At 40.4% G+C, this 23,663-nt stretch overlaps 1 protein-coding gene across 1 annotated transcript in view; it reads left to right on the top strand.

The window, feature by feature from the left end:
* The window catches only part of SLC9A9 (solute carrier family 9 member A9), a 464,704-nt gene that overhangs the window by 265,477 nt on the left and 175,564 nt on the right, over positions 1 to 23,663 (top strand). The window contains exons 10-11 of the mRNA XM_060242307.1: positions 355 to 468; positions 13,260 to 13,371. Coding sequence (XP_060098290.1) covers positions 355 to 468; positions 13,260 to 13,371 — 226 coding nt within the window. The remainder of the gene's footprint in view (positions 1 to 354; positions 469 to 13,259; positions 13,372 to 23,663) is intronic.

The raw sequence follows: 23,663 nt of genomic DNA, 5'->3' as shown, positions 1-23,663 counted from the left end.
CAGCAAGCTGGGTACTCATTTTACCGACCTTGGAAGGATGGAAGGCTGAGTCAACCTGGAGCCAGCTACCTGAACCAGCTTCCGCAGGGATCGAACTCAGGTTGTGAGCAGAGGACTCCGACTGCAGTACTGCAACTTTACCACTCTGCACCACGAGGCTTCCCTATTATCACTGCTTAAATCCAGCCAGGTATTCTGGCTCAGTGTTTTACAGATCATGTTGGGAATTTGGGAATGGCCTTTTAGCCTAATATTTATTCTCTCCAAATGATACTTCTTGTTGAACATGTGAAGGATATTCAGTAATGATAATCCCCAGTGACAATAATCATTCTTGTTTCTCTTTCATTTTAGATGTTTGAATTCATGAACTTCTTGGCAGAGAATGTTATCTTCTGCTATATGGGATTAGCACTGTTTACTTTCCAGAATCACATCTTCAATGCACTGTTTATATTTGGTGCATTTGTATCCTTTGTTTTAAGTATTAGTTATATAGTCTGAAAATATATATACTATAAGGCTTTATTTATATGTTATAACTATATTAGGGTTACTAGGTCCTACCTTCACATTGGCAGTGGGATTTGGGAGGCATTCCTGGAGGGGGACGGGATGTTGCATGATGGCCCCAACATGATGATGTCATGTGAAAGTGATGTCATCGTGTTAGGGATGTTGTGCAGTGATGCTCTTCTTTTGGGCAAAACTCTATGGTAAAATTGTCCTCAAACCATAAAGTTTTGCCCAAAAAAGCAGTGTCACTGTGCAACATCCCCAACATGATGATGTCACTTCCATGTGATGTCATAATGTCTGGGACACTGCTGCACAACATTGCTGTTTGGGATAAGGGTTTCCTCAGCTGGCCAGTGGTAGGCAGAAGCTCCAAAAAGTGGGGATCCCCTGCCATGGCCTGGAGAATGGAAACCCTAAATTGTTAATTTGTTACTTGTGTGTATAGGCCAAGATCCCCTCTTCATGCTGAACAGGTTCTGCTCTTTTCTCTCTGCAAGGTGCTGTTGCAAGCATGTATCCAGAAGATCTCAGCAGTTCATAGAAATCTGTTTCACACAGCTCTTTGGGCACTGAGCCTGTGCAAAGAATTGCATAGCTAGGTCCAGACTTAAACCAACGTTTCTTTTTATTTCTCTAGATCAGCTCAAAAATGTAGATTATGATACAGAACTATCAATTGCAAATGATGCTCCTTACTAAAGACATCATAAACTAGTTGTTATCAAACATTCTGCTTTGAAGGAACTCTTTTTGCATAAACATATTAGCCAAAATCAACATTTGGGCAATAGAACTTCTGCAGAGGACTGTACATGCCATACCAATTGGGAGCCAAACCTGTGATCAGGATCTCCTGAAATTATTTTTTAGGTTCATCACTGCCATAAGGAGGGAGCAAAGATTTAAATCCTAAGCATTCCCACTTCACTGGTTTCCTTATCAGTATTCCTTTTCCCGTGAAGCTGCTATTTGCTTCAGAGAAAGAAACATTATAGCAATTTTGGAGCAGTGGAAATTAAGATATATTTTACTTATTATATCATTAATTAGCAGCTTCTCAAAAACAGATGCTTAAATATCAGAAAATGGGAAGATAAGATTAGAGTTTCCTCAGGGCGCTCCATCCCTTTATGCCCTCTTCATACCCCCGTACCCTAAAAAAGAGTTACAGTATAGATAAAGAAAAGTGTTGCATTTTATCCACTTACAGCCCCTTTCATGCATATATGTAGTCATCTATTCCTAAATTGTTAAAAATGAGATTTAAAATAATGATCTACGCTTCAGGACTTTGCAAAAATACTGTAGTCTACAGAATTTAAAGGCACAATATCATGCAAGCAGTATTCAAACCACAATATTTACAAGCAAAAACTATCTAAATACTAACCCCCTGAAAACTACTCCAGTTATAGTTACTGAATGCAGAGTGCCTGCTCTCCATCTCTATGGTGAAATCTTTGACATTGTAAAATGACTTTTTACTTTTATATGTGAAGTAATTACCTATTATTTATTCATTTAGATAATGAATATACTGCCTCTCCAGAGACTTGCTTGAGGTGGCTCTCAAAGCTAAAAAAACCCCCAATAAAATCATGAAAAGAACTATCAAAATTGCCAATATCTTATCTGCCAAAAAGCTCAGTACACACAATTATCTTCCCCATATCTAATTTTTTTCCTTGCTACACTGAGAAGTAGGTGAGGCTGAAAGACAATGATTGGGCTGAAGTCACTCAGCAAGCTTCATGTCTCAATAGGATTTGAACCTCTCTCTTCCAGGTCCTGGCCCAATACTCTTAACAAATAACCTTAATACCACTGTGATTATTTTATTTTGATTGTACCTCTTTGGTGTCACTCTACCATTCAGAGTTCCTAAGACTGACCTGTTGAATCCCAGTGTTTAATCAGCATGTTTCCTGCCTATTGCTCTAAGGTAATCTGAAAGCTAGCTGACTGCAGGCAGTGATGCTCTACAACAGGGGTATCAAACTCATTTGTTAGGAGGGCTGGATCTGACACAAATGGGACTTTGTGGGGCCGGGCCATGAGTGTCATAAAAAATGCCAAGTAGTGGAGATATAAACTTTATAATGGACAAAGACAAACCCAATTAAAGATATTTTTTAAAACTTAAAATACAAACATGCTTAAAACTCTTCCAATGGTTTAAGTTGGAAAGGTGGGGGACTAGTGGAATTTGGCAATGCAATTTTAAAAATAAAACATCAAGAAAAAGCACAAGGCTCTGACTTTGTGGAAACAATGAAATGGCTTTGTAAACTTCTCCCCACCAGTCTACTCAGATTGGCAAAGCCTTTCCAGTATAATATCCCCTTTTGGCTGTGGGTTCCCACATTAGAGTACTCACTAGGTTAGGTCCATTCAGGAGAGATAAACTGGATGAAAGCATCAATCCTTGTTTGCAAGGACACAACTCCAGAAAGCATGAGTTTCAGCTAGCTATAGGAAAGCTGAAAACGTAACCATCTCCACTCCATTTGAAACTGTGGAGAAACGCCATCTTAGGTGGGGGGGAACATGAAACTCCTAAGCAGGCTTTGGCCTAGCCTCCCTCCAACCCCCCCTCCCTTCCAGAGCCAAACCAACAACTCTAGGGGGAAAACCTCCTAGAGCAGCAGGAAGTTCTTTTGTTCTTTGCATTTGAGTTAACCAGGAAGAGAAGTCAGTTCTCAGCTAGCGCTCAAAGGAGAAGGATGTGAGCATGGGAGCTCCTGCCTGGGGAAGAGGCCTAGTTACGCAGGAAAAGGCCCCCAGGTAGTCAGACCAAGTAAGTAATCCGCAAGACAGGGCAAGTTTAGGCCAGGGACAGTAGGATGCGTTTATAATCATCTTTTCTTTGTCATGCTGTTTGCTGTGCGGGTGCTGTGCTGTGCTAACCATTCACATGCAACTGTTTTTGTTTTGTTCTTCTTTTCTTTTCTTTTTCTCTTTTAATTAAATATTTTTACTGTTTTAAATGCTGGCAGTCAATCTCTGTTCCACATAGATCCCGACCGCTTAGACCACGCTGCTTTAAGAAAGGGGCCCCCGGGGAAGGGGGAAGGCATGCAGTTGGATAAGGTGCCAATCCTCCGGAGAGACTTCCGGCAATGGCGGAGTGAAGCGGACTCCTTCTCAGTGCGCGGGGAGGGTGTTCTGTTTGGTGGAAGATTGAGGGGGCCCACTATTTGTGGACACCCCTTACGGAGCTGTCTGAGACGCTCCGAAGTCCGGGGAGCTGCTGGATGTGAGGGAGAGACGAAGGTTTCTCCCCCAGGACTGGCTTCCCCTTTGACCGTTTCCCAACCAACACTGATGTGCCCAGCTGTGCCGCCGGAAAGGGGAGAGGAGAGGAAGCGTAAACTCCTTTCAGCTTACCTAGAAGGTGCTTTCCTATATCTGGATCTTCATTCCTCGTAGCGTCAGGTTCCCTTGCAAGCCGCGGAAGAAGAACTTAAAAGAAGCCTGCCGGTGAGCGGTTTTGTTTGGAGTAGTGGGAGTGAGGTGGAGTTGGTGAGTGTGCGGCGGCAAATGGCGGAGTGCGGGTGCTCGGGCGAGAGCGAAAGCGAGAGCGAGGCACGTAGTTGTTTTTCTTAACTTTTGGTGGATCGGCTGAGCGACGTGGTGAACGAGCGGCTCTAAAACGTTCTTTTTTGGAGGGGGAAGAAGCAAACTGGGGGTGAGACGAACTGAGTTTGTTGGGTTATTTTCCTTTTTCCTGCTGGATTTGGTGGGGGCGATCGGGGGAGAGACGGAGGGCGAGGTGCAATGGCCGATTCGAGCCGAAGAGGGACTGAGGCGGAAGTTTAGAAAGTGCAGGAACCGGCCGGAATCTGAACGGTATTTTGTGTGAAACTTTCCCCACCTTGACTCTGACTCTTTTTGGACTCCTCCGTTCTTGGTTCCCCTTCCCCTCTCTAAGCAATTGTTACTGAAGATCGGCTTCTTTCCAGACAGACTTTATTATTATTTGTGGCAAGGATCAGCTTTGTTCCCTGTGTTTCTGCGCTCTAGAGCCAACTGCAGGCTGGCTGAAAGGGTAGAGTGGTAGTTTTTAGCAGCTACGGCTGTGGCTACGCTCTATTGAAGATTTTGGGTGCTTTTTGGATTATAAAATGCCTTTTGCTTAGCCACCTTGGAACTTTCCCTCTTCCGTCTGATCTGCGTTTATGGGTTTCTGAGTTAACTGCAAGCTGTTTAAAAGGGTAGAGCTGTAGCTTTTAGCAGCTATAGCTGTGGCTACACTCTATTGAAGATCTTGGGTGCCTATTGGATTACAGTTTACTCTCTCCAAGTTACTTTGGGAACTTTGTTTGCCTCTTCTGAACTGTACTCTTGCTTTTATGAACTACCTTTGGAGCCCTGAAGTACCAACTTATCAAGGCTGCTCTTATTGAACCATTTTTTATCAGAACTTTGAAGTATCAATTGGCTAGGGCTGAGAACAGTGCTAATCTATCAAACAAGGGCATAAATAGAGCAGTGAAGAGAGAAGAAAGAAGGGAAGAGAGAAGGCAGAAGAAGGAAGAAAGAACCGTTAAGATAAGACAGTGATTTTGGGGGGCAACTTGGGGAGCTTTGTGTTTAATCTTCTGGCCTAAGTGAATGGTTTAAATGTTTGAAGAGTAGTAGAACAATTTAACTGAACTTAATACTTTTTAAATTGTTGGATTCATCTGTTTTATCTCTGGTTGGGTATTCTTTCTTGCTTTGTGTTCTCTATTGAACTTCCCCACTGTCTTTTTCAAGGCACCTGGAAACTTTAAGCTGCCAATTGAATTTAAGAACTTAAGAATTTAAGAATTATTGGTGAATTGATGGTTATTGAATGGTGATTGGATTTAGCACTGTTTAGTAGTAATTTTGTAGACTTAGTATTCTGAGTAGATTCTTGGGAGGCTCAACCACCATGACAGAAACAAAGATTAAAAAATTTCTGCAAGGTACCCCCCCGGCTGGAGGAGTAAGAGCAGGCCCAACAGGGTCAGCAGGCTCAGCACCGGTTCAGCAAGATGCCTTGGAAAAACTACAAAATATGGTTTCTGCGGGTTTCAAGCAGAATCAAGAAGCCCTAGAGGGGCTGAAAACTGATTTGATGTATCAGGTTAAAAAAACTAATGAACAATTGGCAGAATTTCAAAAACAACTATTGGCCAATACTCAGCAAGTTCATGGACTAACAGCCAAAGTCGACAGAATGGAGGAGCGTGATAGACAGACCGGCACGTTAGTCAGGGAACATCAAACAGAAATTATGGAGCTGGAGGACCGCGTGATGCGATTAGAAATGGAAAAGGCGGCAACGATCCTGCGTTTCCAAAATCTGCCTGAAGAGAAGGAGGAGGACTTAATCTATAAAATTATGGATATCCTAAGAGTTGATGATGAAGAATTACTGGAGGATGGCCCAAAAGATATCCTCTGGGCCAAAAGAGTGTCTTCAACTTACACAAGGAAATACAAACTTCCTAGGGAGGTGCAAGTCAAGTTTGCACGCCCAGAAATTACGGAGAGGATTTTACGGAAAGCTAGAGAATGTGAATTCAATTGGAAAGAAACCAAGATTAAAATTCTGAAAGAAATACCTTGGAGTGTGAGACAGCGGAGATTTAAATTTAAGAAACTATCTACTTGGCTAATTCAACATGAAATTCAATTCAGATGGCTGATCCCACAAGGTTTGTTTTTCACATTCCAAGCCAAAAGATTTAATATTACCACAGAGGCAAAGATGGAAGAATTCTGGAATGAACATGTGAAACCTAACGGATCTGATTCAGGAGAAGAACAGGAGCAAGAAGACTCCCCAAAACCTCTTGAGGGGGCGATTCCGAAAAAGAAGCACGAAAAGATCAAGACTAGACTTCAGAGCAGGAAAGACTTAGCCAATATACCGGATAGTAAGGATCTTCTAAAATGAATTCCAAACTGGGTACCAAAATACTTTCTCTGAACATAAACGGCTTAAATGAACCTGGCAAAAGAAGGAAGACATTCCAACAGTTGAGAAAATCGGATGCTCAAATTATTTGTCTGCAAGAAACTCATATTAGATATGATAATCGGAAGTACCTAGAAAATAAGAAATTAGGAATTTTATATTCCTCATGTGATCCATCCAAAAAGAAGAAAGGAGTCGCGATTTATGTTTCCCAACATATCAAGTCAAATTGCCTATACTCGGATGACCAAGGAAGAATTATCATAGTAGAAATTGAATTGAACGGACTTAAAATAATACTAGGGAACATCTACGCCCCCAATGACAACCAAGAAAAATTTTACCAAGCCTTGTATCTTAAACTGAGCGAATTCAATTCTGATAGGTACTGTATTGTGGGAGATTATAACGCAGTATTTGATATAAAAATGGATAAGAAATACGATGATCCTCAGAAGAGAAAGAAAAACCGTAATACAGTGCCGAATTCCTTTTTGCAAATGGTTGAGGAACTTAATTTGGTGGATGCGTGGAGAACAAAAAATCCGGTTACCACAGACTTTACGTTTTATTCTCACGCACATAAAACCTGGTCAAGAATTGATATGTTTTGGATATCTTTAAATATGATTCTCTCGGTCAGTCAGGCTGATATTCTCCCACAATCATATGCAGACCATAACCCAATTACGTTAATTCTGGAGCAGCAATCAAGAAATCCTCGATGGACTTTAAATTTGCAAATCTTAAGAGAAACACAATTTGTAGAATCAGCTAAAGAAGAAATTCAAGAATTCTTCAAGATTAATGTGGAAAAAGATACCAAAGTCCCAGTTATTTGGGATGCATTTAAGGCTTTCTTTAGAGGTGTTGCTATTAGATATACAGCGAGGAGGAATAGAGAACGTAAGAAAGCGTACAATGATCTCATAATGAAACTGCAACATCTTGAGAAGCAACAGAAAGCGAGAAATCCAAAGGAGGTGAAGGCCAAAATTAGTTTCATTCAACACAAGATTAATATTTTATTAGCAGAAGAAATCGAAAAAAAATTAAAATGGACAAGACAAAACCACTTTGAAAATGCAAACAAAGTGAGTAGATGGCTGGCATACAAATTAAGGAAAGAAAAGGAGAAAAAGATCATTAAAATGCTGAAAAGTGAAACCAATGAGGACTTATTTCAAAACTCTCAAATGGGAATCGTTATCCGAAATTTTTATAAGAACCTTTATAAGAAACAAAAAATTGAACAGTTAAATCAAGAAGATTACATAAAGAGAGTGGAGGTACAAAAACTAACTAAAGAACAACAAGTAAGTTTGGACAGTCCCATCTCAATACAAGAAATTGTGCAGGTAATTAAAACTCAAAAAAGTAATAAGACCCCAGGTCCGGATGGTTTACCGATTGAATTTTTTAGAACATTTGAAGATTTATTATTGCTACCTTTTAAGAGAGTTATTGAGGAGGCTTATAATACAGGGGTGATCCCGGATTCTTGGAAAGAAGCTTTAATTACACTTATTCATAAAGATGGCACTGATCCAGTAGAAGTCAAAAATTATAGGCCAATTTCACTTTTGAATAGCGACTACAAGATTTTTGCAGCGATACTCGCAAATAGATTGAAGAAAGTAATTCCAAGCCTGATTCATGAAGACCAAACTGGTTTTGTCCCAGGAAGATTAATGAATCAGAATGTGAGACTTTTGTTGAATGTAATTGAATATTATAAGGAACATCCGGATAAAGAATTTGCGGCAATTTTTGTTGATGCAGAAAAAGCCTTTGACAATGTTAATTGGAATTTTATTAAAGCTATATTGTCTGCAACTGGATGTGGTGAAAGGTACATCAGAATGGTGGAAGCGGTGTATTCAAAACAAATAGCAAAAGTGAGTTTTAATGGAGTAATGACAGACTCAATAGAAATTGAACAAGGTACAAGACAAGGCTGTCCTCTCTCTCCTTTACTTTTTATCTTAACGTTGGAACCGTTGATTAAGAAGATTAGAGAGGATACCCGAATTCAAGGTACAAGAATACACAGTATAGAGTTGAAGACTTTGGCATTTGCGGACGACCTCGTATTCATTTTGGAACAACCTGTTTCTTCGATACCTCTTTTGAAACAACAAATAAGAGAATTTGGCGAAGTCTCTGGCTTTAAGTTGAACGCTGCAAAGACTAAAATTCTATCCAAGAATATGACTGAGGACCAGATCCGGTTACTTGAGGAACTGTCAGGATTCAAACATGAGAAAAAAATTAAGTATTTGGGAATTCATCTTACAAATGATCTAAGGACTTTGTATAGAGACAATTATGAAAAAATATTAAAATCGATTCGTCATGACTTAACCAATTGGAAAGATCTTCAGATTTCACTTTTGGGCAGAATTGCAACAATCAAGATGAATATCCTCCCGAGAGTCCTGTTCTTGTTTCAGACAATACCAATTATGATACCCAAAAATTTTTTTCAACAACTTAATACCATGTCTAAGACTTTTATCTGGCAGGGCAAGAAGGCTAGAATTAAACTGAAAGTTTTACAAGACAGTAAGTTAAGAGGCGGCCTAGCTCTCCCAGATTGGAACCTATACTATAAAGCATGTGGCATGGCGTGGCTAAGAGATTGGTGTAAACTGGACAATAAGAGACTGTTGATCATTGAAGGCGCTGGCCTGGGTGAAGGGTGGCACAACTATATGTGGTACCATGCTCCTGCAAAAACGGGTCATTTCCTTAGGCATGAAATAAGAAGATCCTTGTACAAGATTTGGAGTGATATCAAGCTACAATATTTCTATACTCCCAAGTGGATATCTCCGATTGAAGCTTTGACTCACCCCAATCTGTATAACTGGGACAGCCCACAGGACTATGCATATTTATTGAATGATAAAAACGAACTGATTGAAGAAGAGATTGGCAAGTTAAGTTGGTGGCTTCAGTGTCAACTAAGATCAAGATTTCGGGCTGATAAAGAAAAAGGTTTTGTGAACACACAAATTGAGTTAGATTTGATTATAGAATCTAAGCAGAAAATGATCTCCAAGGTGTATGATTGGCTGCTACAAATTAAGATGAGTGACGAAGTGGTGAAGGAGACATGGATCCGTTGGCTCCAAGACTTTGGCTATAACATAGATTTAGAGGAATGGGAGAGATTATGGAAACAGAATTTAAAGCTGATAAGACCAGCAGATCTTAAAGAAAATTTATATAAAATGGTTTACAGGTGGTATCTTACACCTAATAGATTGGCAAAAATCTACCCCACATATTCAAACAAGTGCTGGAAATGTCGAGAAGTTAAAGGCTCTTTATTCCACATATGGTGGCAATGCAAATCAGCTAGAAAGTATTGGGTGCAAATTAACATCTGGACTCAAAAAATTTTAGAAACACAAATTACCCATGTGCCGGAACTATATCTCTTGAACATTTGCAGGCAGAAAGTGCCGGTAACAAAGTTGAAATTGCTAATGTATATAATTACAATTGCCAGAATACTATATGCCAAGTATTGGAAAGGTGAGAAAACCCCGAACAGAGAAGAGTTTATAAATAAACTATTAGAAACCGCTGAGGCCGACCTAATGTCCACAAGATTAAGAAATGGAAATGTGCAGAAGTGTCAGGAGGAATGGGATCCTGTGTACAAATGGGCTAAAAGTAAAGGATTTGACACGGAGTAACTATATTAAAACATGCCATAAATACTATCTAAGGAAAAGGTTAATGTTTAGTTTTAAACTACCTTATGTAAAGTACAGCTGAAATAATTGTGAAATTATAATTAGAAAACTTGTTCTTATTTTATCGAAACCTCTCCTCCCCCCCAGTGTGCTTGGTTGGGTAAGGGGGAATGGATGCTTGTATTTTGTCTATGGCCTAGCTTTTCATTAGGCTATGTACTATTTGTATGTGTTGCTTGTTGGTGTATATTTGTTCTTTTTCTTTCTCTTGTCCATGTATTGTTCTTTTCTATCTCAATAAAATGTAAAATTCTAAAAAAAAAAAAAAAAAAAAAAAAAAAAAAAAGGTGCCAATCCTCCAGGGGTTCCCCAAAGAAGTGCTGAGGTCTCTGTGATACCCAAGTACAGGGTGGCAGAGGACCTTGAGGCCTGGCCTCATAACCGGAGAGGGGGATTGGGAGTCCTGTTCCTCTCAATCTGAACCCCTAGACTGAGCAGGTGCTGGCAGCGAGCCCAAGTGGCAGGAGGAGAAATAGCTCCCTCCAGGAGTTGGCGACTCAATAGGAAGTTGACGGGACCGGGTCTGAAGGCAGAATCGGGCCGGTTCCGTCACAGAAACCATTGCAGAGTACCAACAAAGCTGCAAGGAAAATGTGGAATGGATCTTAAAATCCACCCCACGTTTTCCTTGCAGCAGCGAGCAAAGAAAGGCAGGAAGAACCTGGGACTCAGCCTGCAAGCTTCAAAGGGTGCTTCAAAGAGCCTTTGAAGCTCCCAGGCTGAAACTGAAAGAGTCTCAGCCTGGAAGCTTCAAAGAGCCTGGGAGCTGTAAGAGCCTGGGAGCTTCAAAGGGTAAGGACAGGAGGGGAGGGAGGGGGGAGAAAAAAGCCAGATGGGCCTGATCAAAGCCTTGGGCTACAAGCTTTTGCCCTTTGAAAGATGGGGAAGCTGATTTTGTCACCAATCTGGATCCAGTCCAGGTGGGGGTAGGGCCAGGGAGTCCTGTAAAAGGGAAGGGACCACACCTGACCAGGGAAGGACTGAGTTCCCAGAAGATGAGAGAGAGGGCTGGAATGAGCCAATTCACAGAACTAAAAGGACCAGGTGCCAGAACCCACTCTCCTTCCCAATTCTGAGGCCAGAATAAAGGCTTCCTCCTCAATCCCTCTTTGTCTGGGGAAATAACAGAGGAAAGAAAGTCTCACAATTGTTATCTTTTTAAAAGTTAGTTTCATCCCATAATGATCTATGTTTTGGTCTGGCCCCAATTTTTAAACAGTAAATATTGAAAACTAGATGTCATCTTACTTTGTCTCGTCTTTTCTTGATATGAAAATAAGTTTATTCTCTATTACTTTGCTAACTGTGAGCTCTTCCAATCCCCACCCAGAGTATCTACTCCTTCTGTCTCTCTGGACCAGGAAAAAGGAGATTGCATTTAAAGGGCTGTTTGTTCTCATGCAGGTCTCTGGAGTAATCTTCTATTTCTGGTGGGAGTGGATGGACTAATTGTCTGTTCAGTGGAATTTGTCATGCCAAATATTCTTGCACCAATCCCTTACACAGAGTAAATAGAAGAACCTGATTAGCATGATACATACCCCAGCATCAACCATGTCACAAAGACTGGCTTTGTCATTCCAAAAAATTGTATGATCTCACTCAGGCTGCCAGCTCTGGATTGAGAAAGTCCTGGGGATTTGTGGGTGTAGCTAGGGAAGAATAGGAGGGACTTCAGCAGAGTGTAATGCTCTAGTGTCCGCTATCCAAATCACCCATTTTGTCCAGAGAAACTGATCTCTGTAGTCTGAAGATGTCCCAATTTTGGAAGATCTCCAGCCCCTAACTGGGGGTTGGTGACCCTAGATCTAGGAAAAGAAAGGTCCCCTGTGCAAGCACCTGTCGTTTCCAATTCTGGGTTGCTTTCACAATGTTTTCACGACAGACTTTTTATGGGGTGGTTTGCCATTGCCTTCCCCAGTCATCTACACTTCCCCCCCCAGCAAGCTGGGTACTCCTTTTACCGACCTTGGAAGGATGGAAGGCTGAGTTAACCTTGAGCCGGCTACCTGAAAACCCAGCTTCTGCCGGAGATCGAACTCAGGTCGTGAGCGGAGCTTAGGCCTGCAGTGCTGCAGCTTTAACACTCTGTGCCACGGGGCACCAACTGGGGGTTGGTGATCCTAGATCTAGCATACCCACTAATATTGAAGCTACAGTTATGGAATACAAGGTAGTCATAAGACAGAAACATGCTGAGGAGGTGTGACAACTGGCTTTTGTCTATATGCTCCTCAAGTCTTCGCAAGAGGTAATACATCTGAATGTTGCATCACAGGCTGTCTTCTTCTTATATACACAGCATGGCTCAAATTTTAGATGATAAAGTAGGTCTCTGGTAGATGGGATAAGGTATTGGAGGAAAGATGTTGCCAGCAGGATATCTGTATACAGTTAAGAACTGTAATTCCCCCCCTTCTTTTTGTCAGAAATGTCTTTATTTTTTTTTTAATCTAAAACGGCTATTAACACAACTTTGGCATTAGATGCGCAGAGGGATAATTAAAAAAAACACACCATTTTTTGGTCCCTACAAAGATAATTGAAAGGGGGGGGGAAAGAAACTGAAGTGGAGAATATTAGACAGAGACAATACACATTGTGCAGAAATGAGACAGTAATCATGTCCTGAAGTACATTTATCCTTTCTGAATCTACTGTTTGAGGAAATGACACTGTTGGCGTCTGAACAATTTATTGTGAAGGGTTCATAGGAAGATTGAGGGAGCCATCATCTCAGAGATGATAAAGATGGAACATGAATCCAGAGAGGTTGCAGTGCTGTGTGTGAGGGAGGGGGTTCAAGATTAGGTTGGAAGAAACTTTGGAACTGAACAACTTTCTTTGTTCTGGGGAAGGTTTAAGTCAACTATCTATAAGTCTGTATTAAATTATGATATATAAATAGTGGGTTTGTTTCTAATCCATAGTCAGAGGGCAACTCTTTTTTTTTATAACGTTACACATAATTGGCTGTTGGTTGCTCCCTTATTTTCCTCAGTTTCTTTATTTAAATTACATAGGTGGCAGTTTTCATAGCAAGAGCTTGCAACATATATCCACTTTCCTTCATTCTCAACTTGGGCCGAAAACAAAAGATTCCCAGGAATTTCCAGCATATGATGATGTTCTCAGGTAAGTTGATTGCATCTGCCATTATATCATTTGCTGAAGAGAGAATGGCACACAGAAAAATATGATTCTCATGAAAGGAGATGAGAGGCATGCTAACATTCTTTACTAGACAATGACATGTTAGCTACTCCTTGATCTGCTAACTTCACTAGAAAGATTTATGAAAGCTTTGCATCTTCTCGTCTGATGATGTGCAGTAATGATTTTAATCATTTTAATCACCAAGGTCCAGTCTGCCCATTATGGAAGTTTATGAAGTAGACTTGAAAGTAGTAAAGGAAAACTAATTCAGTTCTGTCCTAAACTAGTAGTCTCCTGTTTTAGAATGGCTACCTTGTCTCTGCTTTACTCTCATCCCAGCTGTTCTGGGAGTGGCTCACCAATTTTTGAAATGTACCCCTCTTATCTGACAATGTTGTTAGGTCTTGCTGTGGTGGAACTAGAGGCCATTTAAGAAACTTTCTTTGGTGGTAGCAGTCATTGCATGAAAAAGGATGTATGGCTCTGTCCCCTCTGGAACATACATTAGCCCATGCCCATTCAGCATGATTTTTTCACTTCACCTGAAAGGACAAAAATGTATATGATTCTCTGCTTAGAGCACTCGTGTCATGTTTTACTTTGGTTGCATCTCACACTACCCGCATGCAAAATTGTTGCTGCTCAGTTAAATGTCTGAACCAGACCATAAATGAAAACTGGTGTGATAAAGGGTTGATTAACAAGGATAAGATGTTTGCTAAGTGTTTAAGGGAAATATTGTCAGACTACATTGTTAAATTTCTGTTTACTTTAGCACATCAGTGGTTGGGATTAAGGATAGACATGAACCAGATCATAAGCCAAAATTTGGGCCAAATTTAGACCAGTCTGGAGCTTGGGAACTGATGTTCAGGGAAGGCACGTTCCCTGAACATTTATTGGCTGCTTTGGTTTGGCTATTCAGTTTGCCACTGAAGAGGTGGGGAGCAAAACCAAAGTGTTAAATGGCTGCCAGCTATTTAAACTTAACAGCTGAATGGGGGTCCACCATTCAGTTGTTAGGTTTTAATGTTTTGCTTCCAGCCATTTCAAAGACGACGAGCAACTTTTGTAATGATCTAACAGCTAGAATTTTTGTTTCTTCCCTTTCTTACAAAATTTAATGATTTTTATTCAAAGCATATAAAATATGTAAAAGGCTTGTATAATGATCGGGTCTTGGAGGTTAAAGCTTTTGTTTTGTTCATTATTTATTTATAGACACACCTGGAACAAGCATTTTCAGTCCACATATAATGCTCTAGGTATAATTCTACATATAACACAGTTTCACTGGGGCTATGATAGGAACTCTGTTACTTCTTTAAATGTGTTGCTTCTTAACTATACTGAACTTGTATGATTATGGGAGGAAAATTACCATTGTTTTTTTGAGTGGGAAGCAATAGAAGAAATGATACTGCTCAGACAAGATAAAATAACTTTGCTCTTTTCTGCATGTCATTCTTTTCTTCTTTAGCTTCAGCTATATTTGCCCAGGAATTGCTCCAATCTGCTCCCATTAATGAAATAATAATAATTGTTTTTGACAGAGAAATGTCATCATGATTTAAATTTGAACTATTCCCCCCATATGGTAACATCAACATTTAACTGTGTCCTGGAAGACAGCAGGAAAAGAGGCAAAGTACATACATATTCAGTGTAGGATTCTGGATTCTAAACATTTTGGGGTGGATAACTGTGTTAGTAGCAGAATAAAATTCAAGTCCAATAGCATCTTAGAGACCAACAAAATTTTCCAGGGTATAATGTTTAAAGAGCTAACAAAGTTTCTATCATAATCTCAGTGAAACCATGTTATATGTAGCATTATATGTATCCAACCAAATGAGCATTGATTCACAAAATCCTATACCCTGGAAATTTTTGTTGGTTTCTAGATACTACTGGACTCAGATTTTGTTCTGAGCAGTCACTCAATATAAAACCTGTGTTTCTAACAATCATAGAAGATGGAAATATTGTGGTTACTGAGCCCCAAATCCCATAAAGGGGAATCTAATTTATACACATGCACCATCTGCCCAAGTGAGGTTACAATTAATGTCACCCAATCTTTGGAACAGACTCCCTGCTGCAGCCCATCTGGTGCCAAATTTGTCATCTTTTAGGTGCCCACATAAGACAGCTCTCTTTGTGAAGTCCTATAGAGACCTCCCTGGTTAAGCAGGGGTCCAATATGATTAGAAAAATTAGTGGGTTTTTCGTCACTTTGGGTCAGATCTTTTTTGGTCAGGTCTGTTTGTTCTTTAATGTTTTTGTGTTATCTTATCTTACATCAGTTTTTAATGTTTAATTGATTTTTATCTATTGTATTTTATTGTTTTATATTTGCTGTAAACTACCCAGAGAGCTTCAGCTATGGGCAGTATAGAAAAAAATGAATACATATATACATTTCTATCCCATCCATTTCCCAAAATTCGGCTCAGGGCAGCACACAATATATCTAATCAGTGCTGAGTAAATACATACAATAAATATGAATAAAATAAGCAATAAGTACATATATTTAGATTCCAGCATCATTAGACGATGTCACACATTTCTCCAGCAAGCAACTGGGGTGGCTAGTATGACATCATATTCCACCAATGGGAAAGTTCTTAGCTAGGAAGAATGCAGACAAAAATGGGGGGGGGGGATAAACCTGAGAGGCCACTGATCTCACTAGCCATTGTATCCTCAACCATATGCCCAATGGAACATCTCAGTCTTACAGGCCCTGCGGAACTGAATTAAGTTCCAGTAGGATTTAAAGGATATGTATACACCGGTATTTCTGGCCACACATGGTACACTTATCCTGTATGATTTGGCTACACAGTGTTTCGTAGGCACCTGTAGGGGCAATATCATTGTTCGTGTGTCCAGTTGTCCACACATATCCCATTCCATTAACATTAAGGATAAACTTGCACTATATGTCCAAAAAAAATTATATCCCTGATTTTGGTTTTGACAATGTACCTTGCCACCATTCAGCTTTCTGACTTAGCAAGAACACAAAGTGAACAAAACTGCATTCAGACATCAAACCTCAGCTTACTGATCAAACATCAGTTCATTGTGCTGCCCAGATGGTCCATAGTGTGTTGATTGGCACCAAACCAGGATTTCAAACTAGGGTTTGTAGCTAATTTGTTAACACAGTTTGTACTTTGTGGCTTGTTGCGTCATCTAAATTCACAACCTGCAGTTTGTTGAGTAGCATTGTCCCTTATGGTTGCCCAGCTATAGAGAAAGCACTAAAAGAAAGAAGTCCTCCCTGCTAGGAGGCAGGAGAGAGACAGAAACAAGGGTTACACACAGACTAGGATTTCTTACTTCCACCTGGTAGATTAAGCAGAGTTTGTTGCGTATACATGTTTTTCACTTACCATGCTTTATCTTGATGTCTGAATGCTACCAAAATCTACAGTTAAGTGTTTCTGAAATTGACTTGAGATTGTAAAGTAAATCCCAAAGTAAAATGCTTAAGGATGTCATTTACACATCAAGTTTATAAAAATATTAGTATAAATCGCTTCTTAAAGGAAGATTTCAATATGAATTATTAGACTCTGAGTATCCACTAACTCTTGAACATTTGTTTGGCTGCTGCAATTTTTTCCCCAGTCAGGTTTCTAAGTGTTATTGTGCACTATGAAAGAACCACTTTATGGCATTCTATGTGCAGATGCATTACACTGGTTGGAGAAACAAATCCAATGTACCTTATCCTCCTCACTGGAGTGATGGAGGAGGGGGACTTATATAAAATTCATAAATATCTGTAAAGAGTTCTCAGCATCTCTCTTGAATTATTGGTTTAATTTAAAGGCCTTGCTCATTATACCAGGTTTGCAATTTGCTTTGTGTTTTTAGAAAACAATAATGCAAAAAACAATTTTTTATGTGCAAAGTGGAGTTATTTCTTTTATGCTTCCAAGACACGGGAGGGGGTGCTTTTGTAAATATGACGTACTACCGGCTCATGCTTAGCTTACTTATTACTGCTCTATGGGGATCCTTTAATACATGGATCTGGCTCTGCTCCCACTGTTATCGTTTTGCTGTTTTATTTAGCCTCCATAGGTGTATAACTTTACCTTAGTTATTACTTTGCAAATGCAATTCCACATTATCATTTAAAAGCCATGTTTTGTTAGACCTGTTGTTTAAAGCTTTTAAGATTTCTTTTACAAAATAAAACCCCCATTACTTTGCAATTGGAAACATTTGGACACTGGATATGGCTGATTCTGAACAAGGATTTAAGTCCATTTTGTTCCAAATATTCATATGTGAAAAAGGTGGATTTAAAGTCTTCATGTTGATCTCAAACATAAAATTACTGGTTAAAAGGCCTTGAAAATATGGGGCTGTAGCTTAAAATCCCTTACTGACATGGATCTTGTACCTAGCACAGCACTGTGGGATATAGCCATAGAGAAGCAGCTTCTGTGCCACTGAGGTAAACTGAGATGGGCCCTTAATGTGTAGCAATGACGGTTTCGAATCAAATCCCTGTAGGTGAGCCCAGACCATTTTACCATACAATGTTGCCAGTTGGATAGTAAAAATCTCAGGATGATGCATATGACCATACTACCTTGGTATTAGTACCTAGCCTAATTGGACTCTTTGTTGACTGTCACTGGGCTATGAATGTACAGAGTAATGTAGGCATTTATTTAGATACTGATACCCCACTTTTCTCCCCAGTGGACACCCAAAGCAGCATCAAGCTTTGTTCTCTCAGCCTCCATTTCATCCTCTCAGCATCAACCATGTCAGTTAAGTTACACAGAGAGATGGCAACTAGCCTAAGGACACCCAATAAACTTCCATGGCAGAGTAGAGACTTGAATCTGAATCTCCAGGTACTACTCCAGCACTCTAACCACTATACCATGCTGGTAGAATGTTGAGGCAATAGCACGGGCTAGACTCCTTCATATGGAAGAGACCTCTTTTGAATGTTCCTCATATATTAAAAAAAAGATCCCTCCTCAAAATGCAATCCTAATTGGTCCCTGTGTTGGCTCCATCACATGCAGAGAATCCTCTAGACTTGTAGAACCATGTACACATTCCAGGTAATTATTTGGGATCGTTTAAATCTGTTGTATGCACAGATCCCTTGGCGTTGTTGCCAAGTTTGCCTCTCTCTGCCTCTCCCCCACAGCTTTGTCAAAGGGGCTTTTGCGAAGATGGGCCAGGCACTCCAACTCTGAGATAATTTGTGAAGTGGTCCCCAAGATTTTGACTGCCTAGGGGCCTCCAAAGGGTTTAATCCGGCACTGCATAAACTTCAGTGAGGAACTCTATCACTGGCCAAATTGCACACAAAGTTTAAGACAGTCAGGAAGATTAGATCCATAGTGCAGGTTCTTGTATCTTATAGGTGTGTTTGAAGTTTGGGAGAAAGCTGAAGGGGAATCCCAAATATGGCCATGGTGGGTTGATTTAGGGGACAGTGGGATAACTTACCTGAGTGGCTGACCAGGTCTGGCATCTTCAACTAAAACTGCAAATGTCTGGATGACTCATTGAGATTGTGATGGAATCACTGGAGAAAGTTGTATTGTGGAGAGGACTCTATGGTCTCCATTTATTGTCCAACAAGCTTGAGTCAATTATTTATGGCTATGGGTGGAAGAGAGCTCTGGAGGCTTTAAACAAAAGACCTTTGATTACATGCTCACTGGAGCATTCCAGCAGTTGTGCAGCTTCCATGTGAGAGTGTCCAAGGAAATTCTTGCCAGTTTCAGCAGGCTCAGCTTTGATATCAAACAGAATGTTTTATCCAGGCCTCTGGCAGACATCTCAAAGGATCTTTGGGGGCCAGCAACCATAGGTGTCCCAGTGGAAGGTGACCTTGTAGATGACACGAATACAAAATAAGTCAATATTTGATAGCTCAAACTTTGATTGCTCTGCTGATTTCTATTTGCAGGGTACTGTTAATGTGGCTCTTAAAAATGTAACAGCCCACATCCATCAACAGCTGGCTTACAATCTATGCTACCTACATAATCAATGTTGTTCTACTGGCTGTGCAGATACCAGACTTTCCTTGTAGTTTCTGGTGACATACCGAAAGCAGTTGTGTGAATTCTCAACCCATGGTCCAAGTGAATGAGGATCACCTTTCTTTCACAGTATCCTATCAAAAGTAATCCTATCTGAAGTAATCCACACATTCATGCGACCACTTTATGTCATCTGTGGCTATATATCAACAGACATGGACTCAAATCCACTGCTGTTGTGTGACAGAAGGGTCCTGAGAGTCAGCCCAAGATTGGCACTCTAAGCAACCTTACTTGGAAATAATAGCAATAGAAATCTTGGGAGATTCCTTTAAATGAATTATGGATTGGGATATTATTAACAAGGTTCTATTCACCATGAGCAAAATGTCAGAACATGAAAGACTCACTGGCATCATGAAATCTATTTTAATAGGGAGAAGAAAAAAAACTTTGGGCTAAGCAAAATAGATTTCCCCCCTACAATGTCATAAAGTTTATTGCACACAAGTTAAATGGATGGTGTAAATAAAATGCAATACTCCTATGAGGCAACATAAAAATACTAAAAAGGAAACAGTTTGTCATGGTTTCTTCTTTCCCCCTAAAGAGTCACAAGCATAGATTTCTAAAATGTGCGCCTGAAGTAAACCCTGGCCCTTTAATATTAGGTAACTGTGCCGTTGTTTCCATCGTACTCTAAAATTTTCAGTAATAAATCCGCAAGGAATGTGTTTTTCATAAAGATGTTATTTTATGTAAAGGCCCTCTACAACATGGATGAATAAACAGGTAATGCAACATTACACAAATATCTGAATACACATGTTCTGGGGAAAGATATAACAGTTCCTTCTAAGAGGTTTCAAGGTCACCCTTCATAGTATTTTACATCACAGGTGTTTGGCCTCCAACTTGTGGAGGGGAATGATGAGAAGACAAGGATACAGTTGTTTATAGAATCATAGAGTTGGGAGGGACCTCCAGGGTTATCTAATCCAACCCCCTGCGCAATGCAGGAAACTCACCTCCCCCAAAATTCACAGGATCTTCATTGCTGTCAGGTGGTAATCTAGCCTCTGTTTAAAACCCTCCAAGGAAGGAGAGCCCATGACCTCCCAAGGAAGTCTGGTCCACTGAGGAACTGCTCTAATGATCAGGAAGTTCTTCCTAATGTTGAGCCAGAAACTCTTTTGATTTAATTTCAACCCATTGGTTCTGCTTCTATCTTCTGGGGCCACAGAAAACAATTCCACACCATCCTTTATATGACAGCCCTTCAAGTGTTTGAAGATGATGATCATATCACCTCTCAGCCATGAGCCACCTCCTCTTCAGGCTAAATATGCCCAGTTCCTTCAACCTTTCTTCATAGGACTTGGTCTCCAGACCCCTCACCATCTTCGTTGCTCTCCTCTGGACCCATTCCAGCATGTCTATATCCTTCTTAAAATGTGGTGCCCAAAACTGAACACAATATTCCAGGTGAGGTCTTACCAGAGCAGAGTAAAGCAATACCATCACTTCACATGATCTGGACACTATACTCCTGTTGATACAGCCCAAAATTGCATTTGCCTTTTTAGCCATCACATCACACTGTTGACTCATGTTCAGCATATGGTCCACTAAGACCCCTAGATCCTTTTCACACATACTACTGCTAAGACAAGTCACCCTCATCCTATAACCATGCATTGGATTTTTCCTACCTAAATGCAGAACTTTACATTTATCCCTATTAAAATTCATTTTATAGGTTTCAGCCCAGTTTTCCAGCCTATCAAGATAATCCTGTAGCCTGTTTCTGTCTTCTACTGTATTTACAACCCCTCCCAATTTAGTATCATAAGCATTCCCTGCAGATTTAATAAGCATTAAGGGTTGGCTTCTAGATATTCAGGCTAAAACATGAAACAAATCCCAGTGGCAGTCTGGAAATAACTTCCTTGGGCTTTCAGGATTTCATAAGTATCCAGTTTGGGAAGGAAGGTTGTGATCCTTCTTTATACCAGGGTTCCATATTATCTTGAGGCATTTAGGCTTATATAGTTTGCTGCTTCCCATTACACTGTGTAAATGAACTAAAAATTTCCCCAAAGATACCATGAGCATATTTACAATGCAGACTTGACTTGGGTTTTTTTGTTTGTTTTTTTGTGAGGTTCCTTCTGTTGACTGGCCAGTATGGGAAGCTGGCTGCTAGGCAAAATGCTTGTTTATGTGATGTAGTTTAAGAATATAAGAAGAGCCATCTTGTATTCTTAAACTGGTAAAAGCCATTTCCTCCCCCCCCACTCACACACAAGAATGCTAGGAGTGATATTCGTGTCAGGTAGGCTCGAAATCTCTAATGGGATTCTCAGCACCAACCGTAAATTACAATTCTCAGTATTCTGTGGAGAAAGCCATGATAGATAAACCAATATAAAAACCAATTAAATTTCGTAAAGAAGATGGGCCCTAATTAATGCCAGCATTCTTTCCTATGAATGAAGGTGATCCTGAAAGGCTGCACCAAGCATCCTCTCTGCTTTTAAATTATAAGATCACAGATGTGGCTAGTATGAAAGCAGTTTAACACATCATAGGTTAATCTGAGAATGAATATGTATGTGACTGGCCCAAGGTCACCCAGCAACCTTCCATGACAGAGTGGTGATTCACAACTGAGTGTCCCAGATCCTAATCTGAAACTCTAAACCAAGGGGCCCCCACCTTTTTGAGTCTGCAGGCACTTTGCAATTCTGCCACAGCATGGTGGGCATGGCCAAAAATGGCTGCTATAAAAGACAGAGTTAGTCATACAATGGCTACTGCAGCTGACCTTTAGTCACACAGTGAAGATTCTTTTGCTGTGGTGGCAACTGTTGCTGAAGCCCCACATGGCCCCACCCTTTTTCTAAAAATATTGTTGGGCAGGGCTTTTTTGTAGGAAAAGCCCAGCAGGAACTCATTTGCATATTAGGCAAATTGCCTCTTGACACCAAGCCGGAACTGTGTTCCTGTGCGTTCCTGCTAAAAAAAAAAGCCCTGTTGTTGGGCATTGGGAAAGGTGTTGGCACCAAGTATCACACACATCCCTGCTTTAACCACTAAGATTTAGTGGCTCTCTTGAAAGGTTTGAATCTGTCAGATTTAAGTGGTCACACTTTGTTATCCTTGATTTCTTCTTTATACTTTAAATTTTTATTCTCCCCCCCCCCCACACACACACTGCTTTGATAAAAATGGCTCTGAGGGCTTTTCAGCTCTTGAACTTTGAGGAGCTGTGAATATCAGAGGTATCAGTGAGAATGAATTGAGCTGCTGAGATGGGCATGCCTTTTAATCTGACCCTACACCTCCAGAATATCTCAGATTCTCCCAGTCTTGCTGAGAAAGACTAAAGAGTGACATCACAATGTGTTTAAAATGGAGTTACTGAGGTGTTAAGAGATGACCCACACCTCAAATCCCATCCTATCAATGGTGCCCAGGGAAGTGCAATAATTTGCTCTAGAGTGATTGAAATGAAGAGGGCAGTGCTGGCACTCCTACTACGAATGACTGCTTGTTTCAGTGCAGGTGCCTTCCAATGCTAAAACATTATTAGTAGTATTAGTATTAGAACTGCCAGGCTCTGGGCACTGTACAACAATGGGTAAAAATACACAGCCAATTAAACCAATGAGATTAAAAACACAATACAAACCCTGATGACATCTTATTAAAGTACAGCTCATTTCAGATTTCCAGATGCTGCCTGGGGGGACTCTAAAAAGGGGGGGGGAGGTGCCAGCTCAGCAACCATCACTGTCCTCATGAACAGAAGAACCGTCTTGTAGAGTCTGGCATGCAGATTTTTTTAAATGCCCAAACCTGCAGTCCTCAAGGTAGAGGGAAATGTTCAGATTCTGAAAAAAGAGGCTTTCTTGCAGATTCATTTCACAATGCAAATAAAAAGTATGGTGGACACCAGTTTTAAAAGGACCAGGGGGGAAATGGGAAGAACTAGGACAGCACTGGGATGTTTACAAAGTTGTTTGGGCACAAGAAAAAAGATAACATCAGGGAATGAAAGTGGAACTTTAAGGCTGTCTGGAAAATGCCATAGAGTTCTGTAGTAAAGCAGATGTTATCTATTTGTAGTCTACTGCTACTTTATTCTCCACCCCCACCCCCACTATAAAAATTTGGGCTGAAACATTGTCCCTCTCCATGGTTTTTACATCATTTTGTTCTTTCTCC

This window comes from Heteronotia binoei, chromosome 6, assembly GCF_032191835.1.
Source record: "Heteronotia binoei isolate CCM8104 ecotype False Entrance Well chromosome 6, APGP_CSIRO_Hbin_v1, whole genome shotgun sequence".
Taxonomy (NCBI): domain Eukaryota; kingdom Metazoa; phylum Chordata; class Lepidosauria; order Squamata; family Gekkonidae; genus Heteronotia; species Heteronotia binoei.
This window is presented reverse-complemented; position numbering and strand designations above follow the sequence as displayed.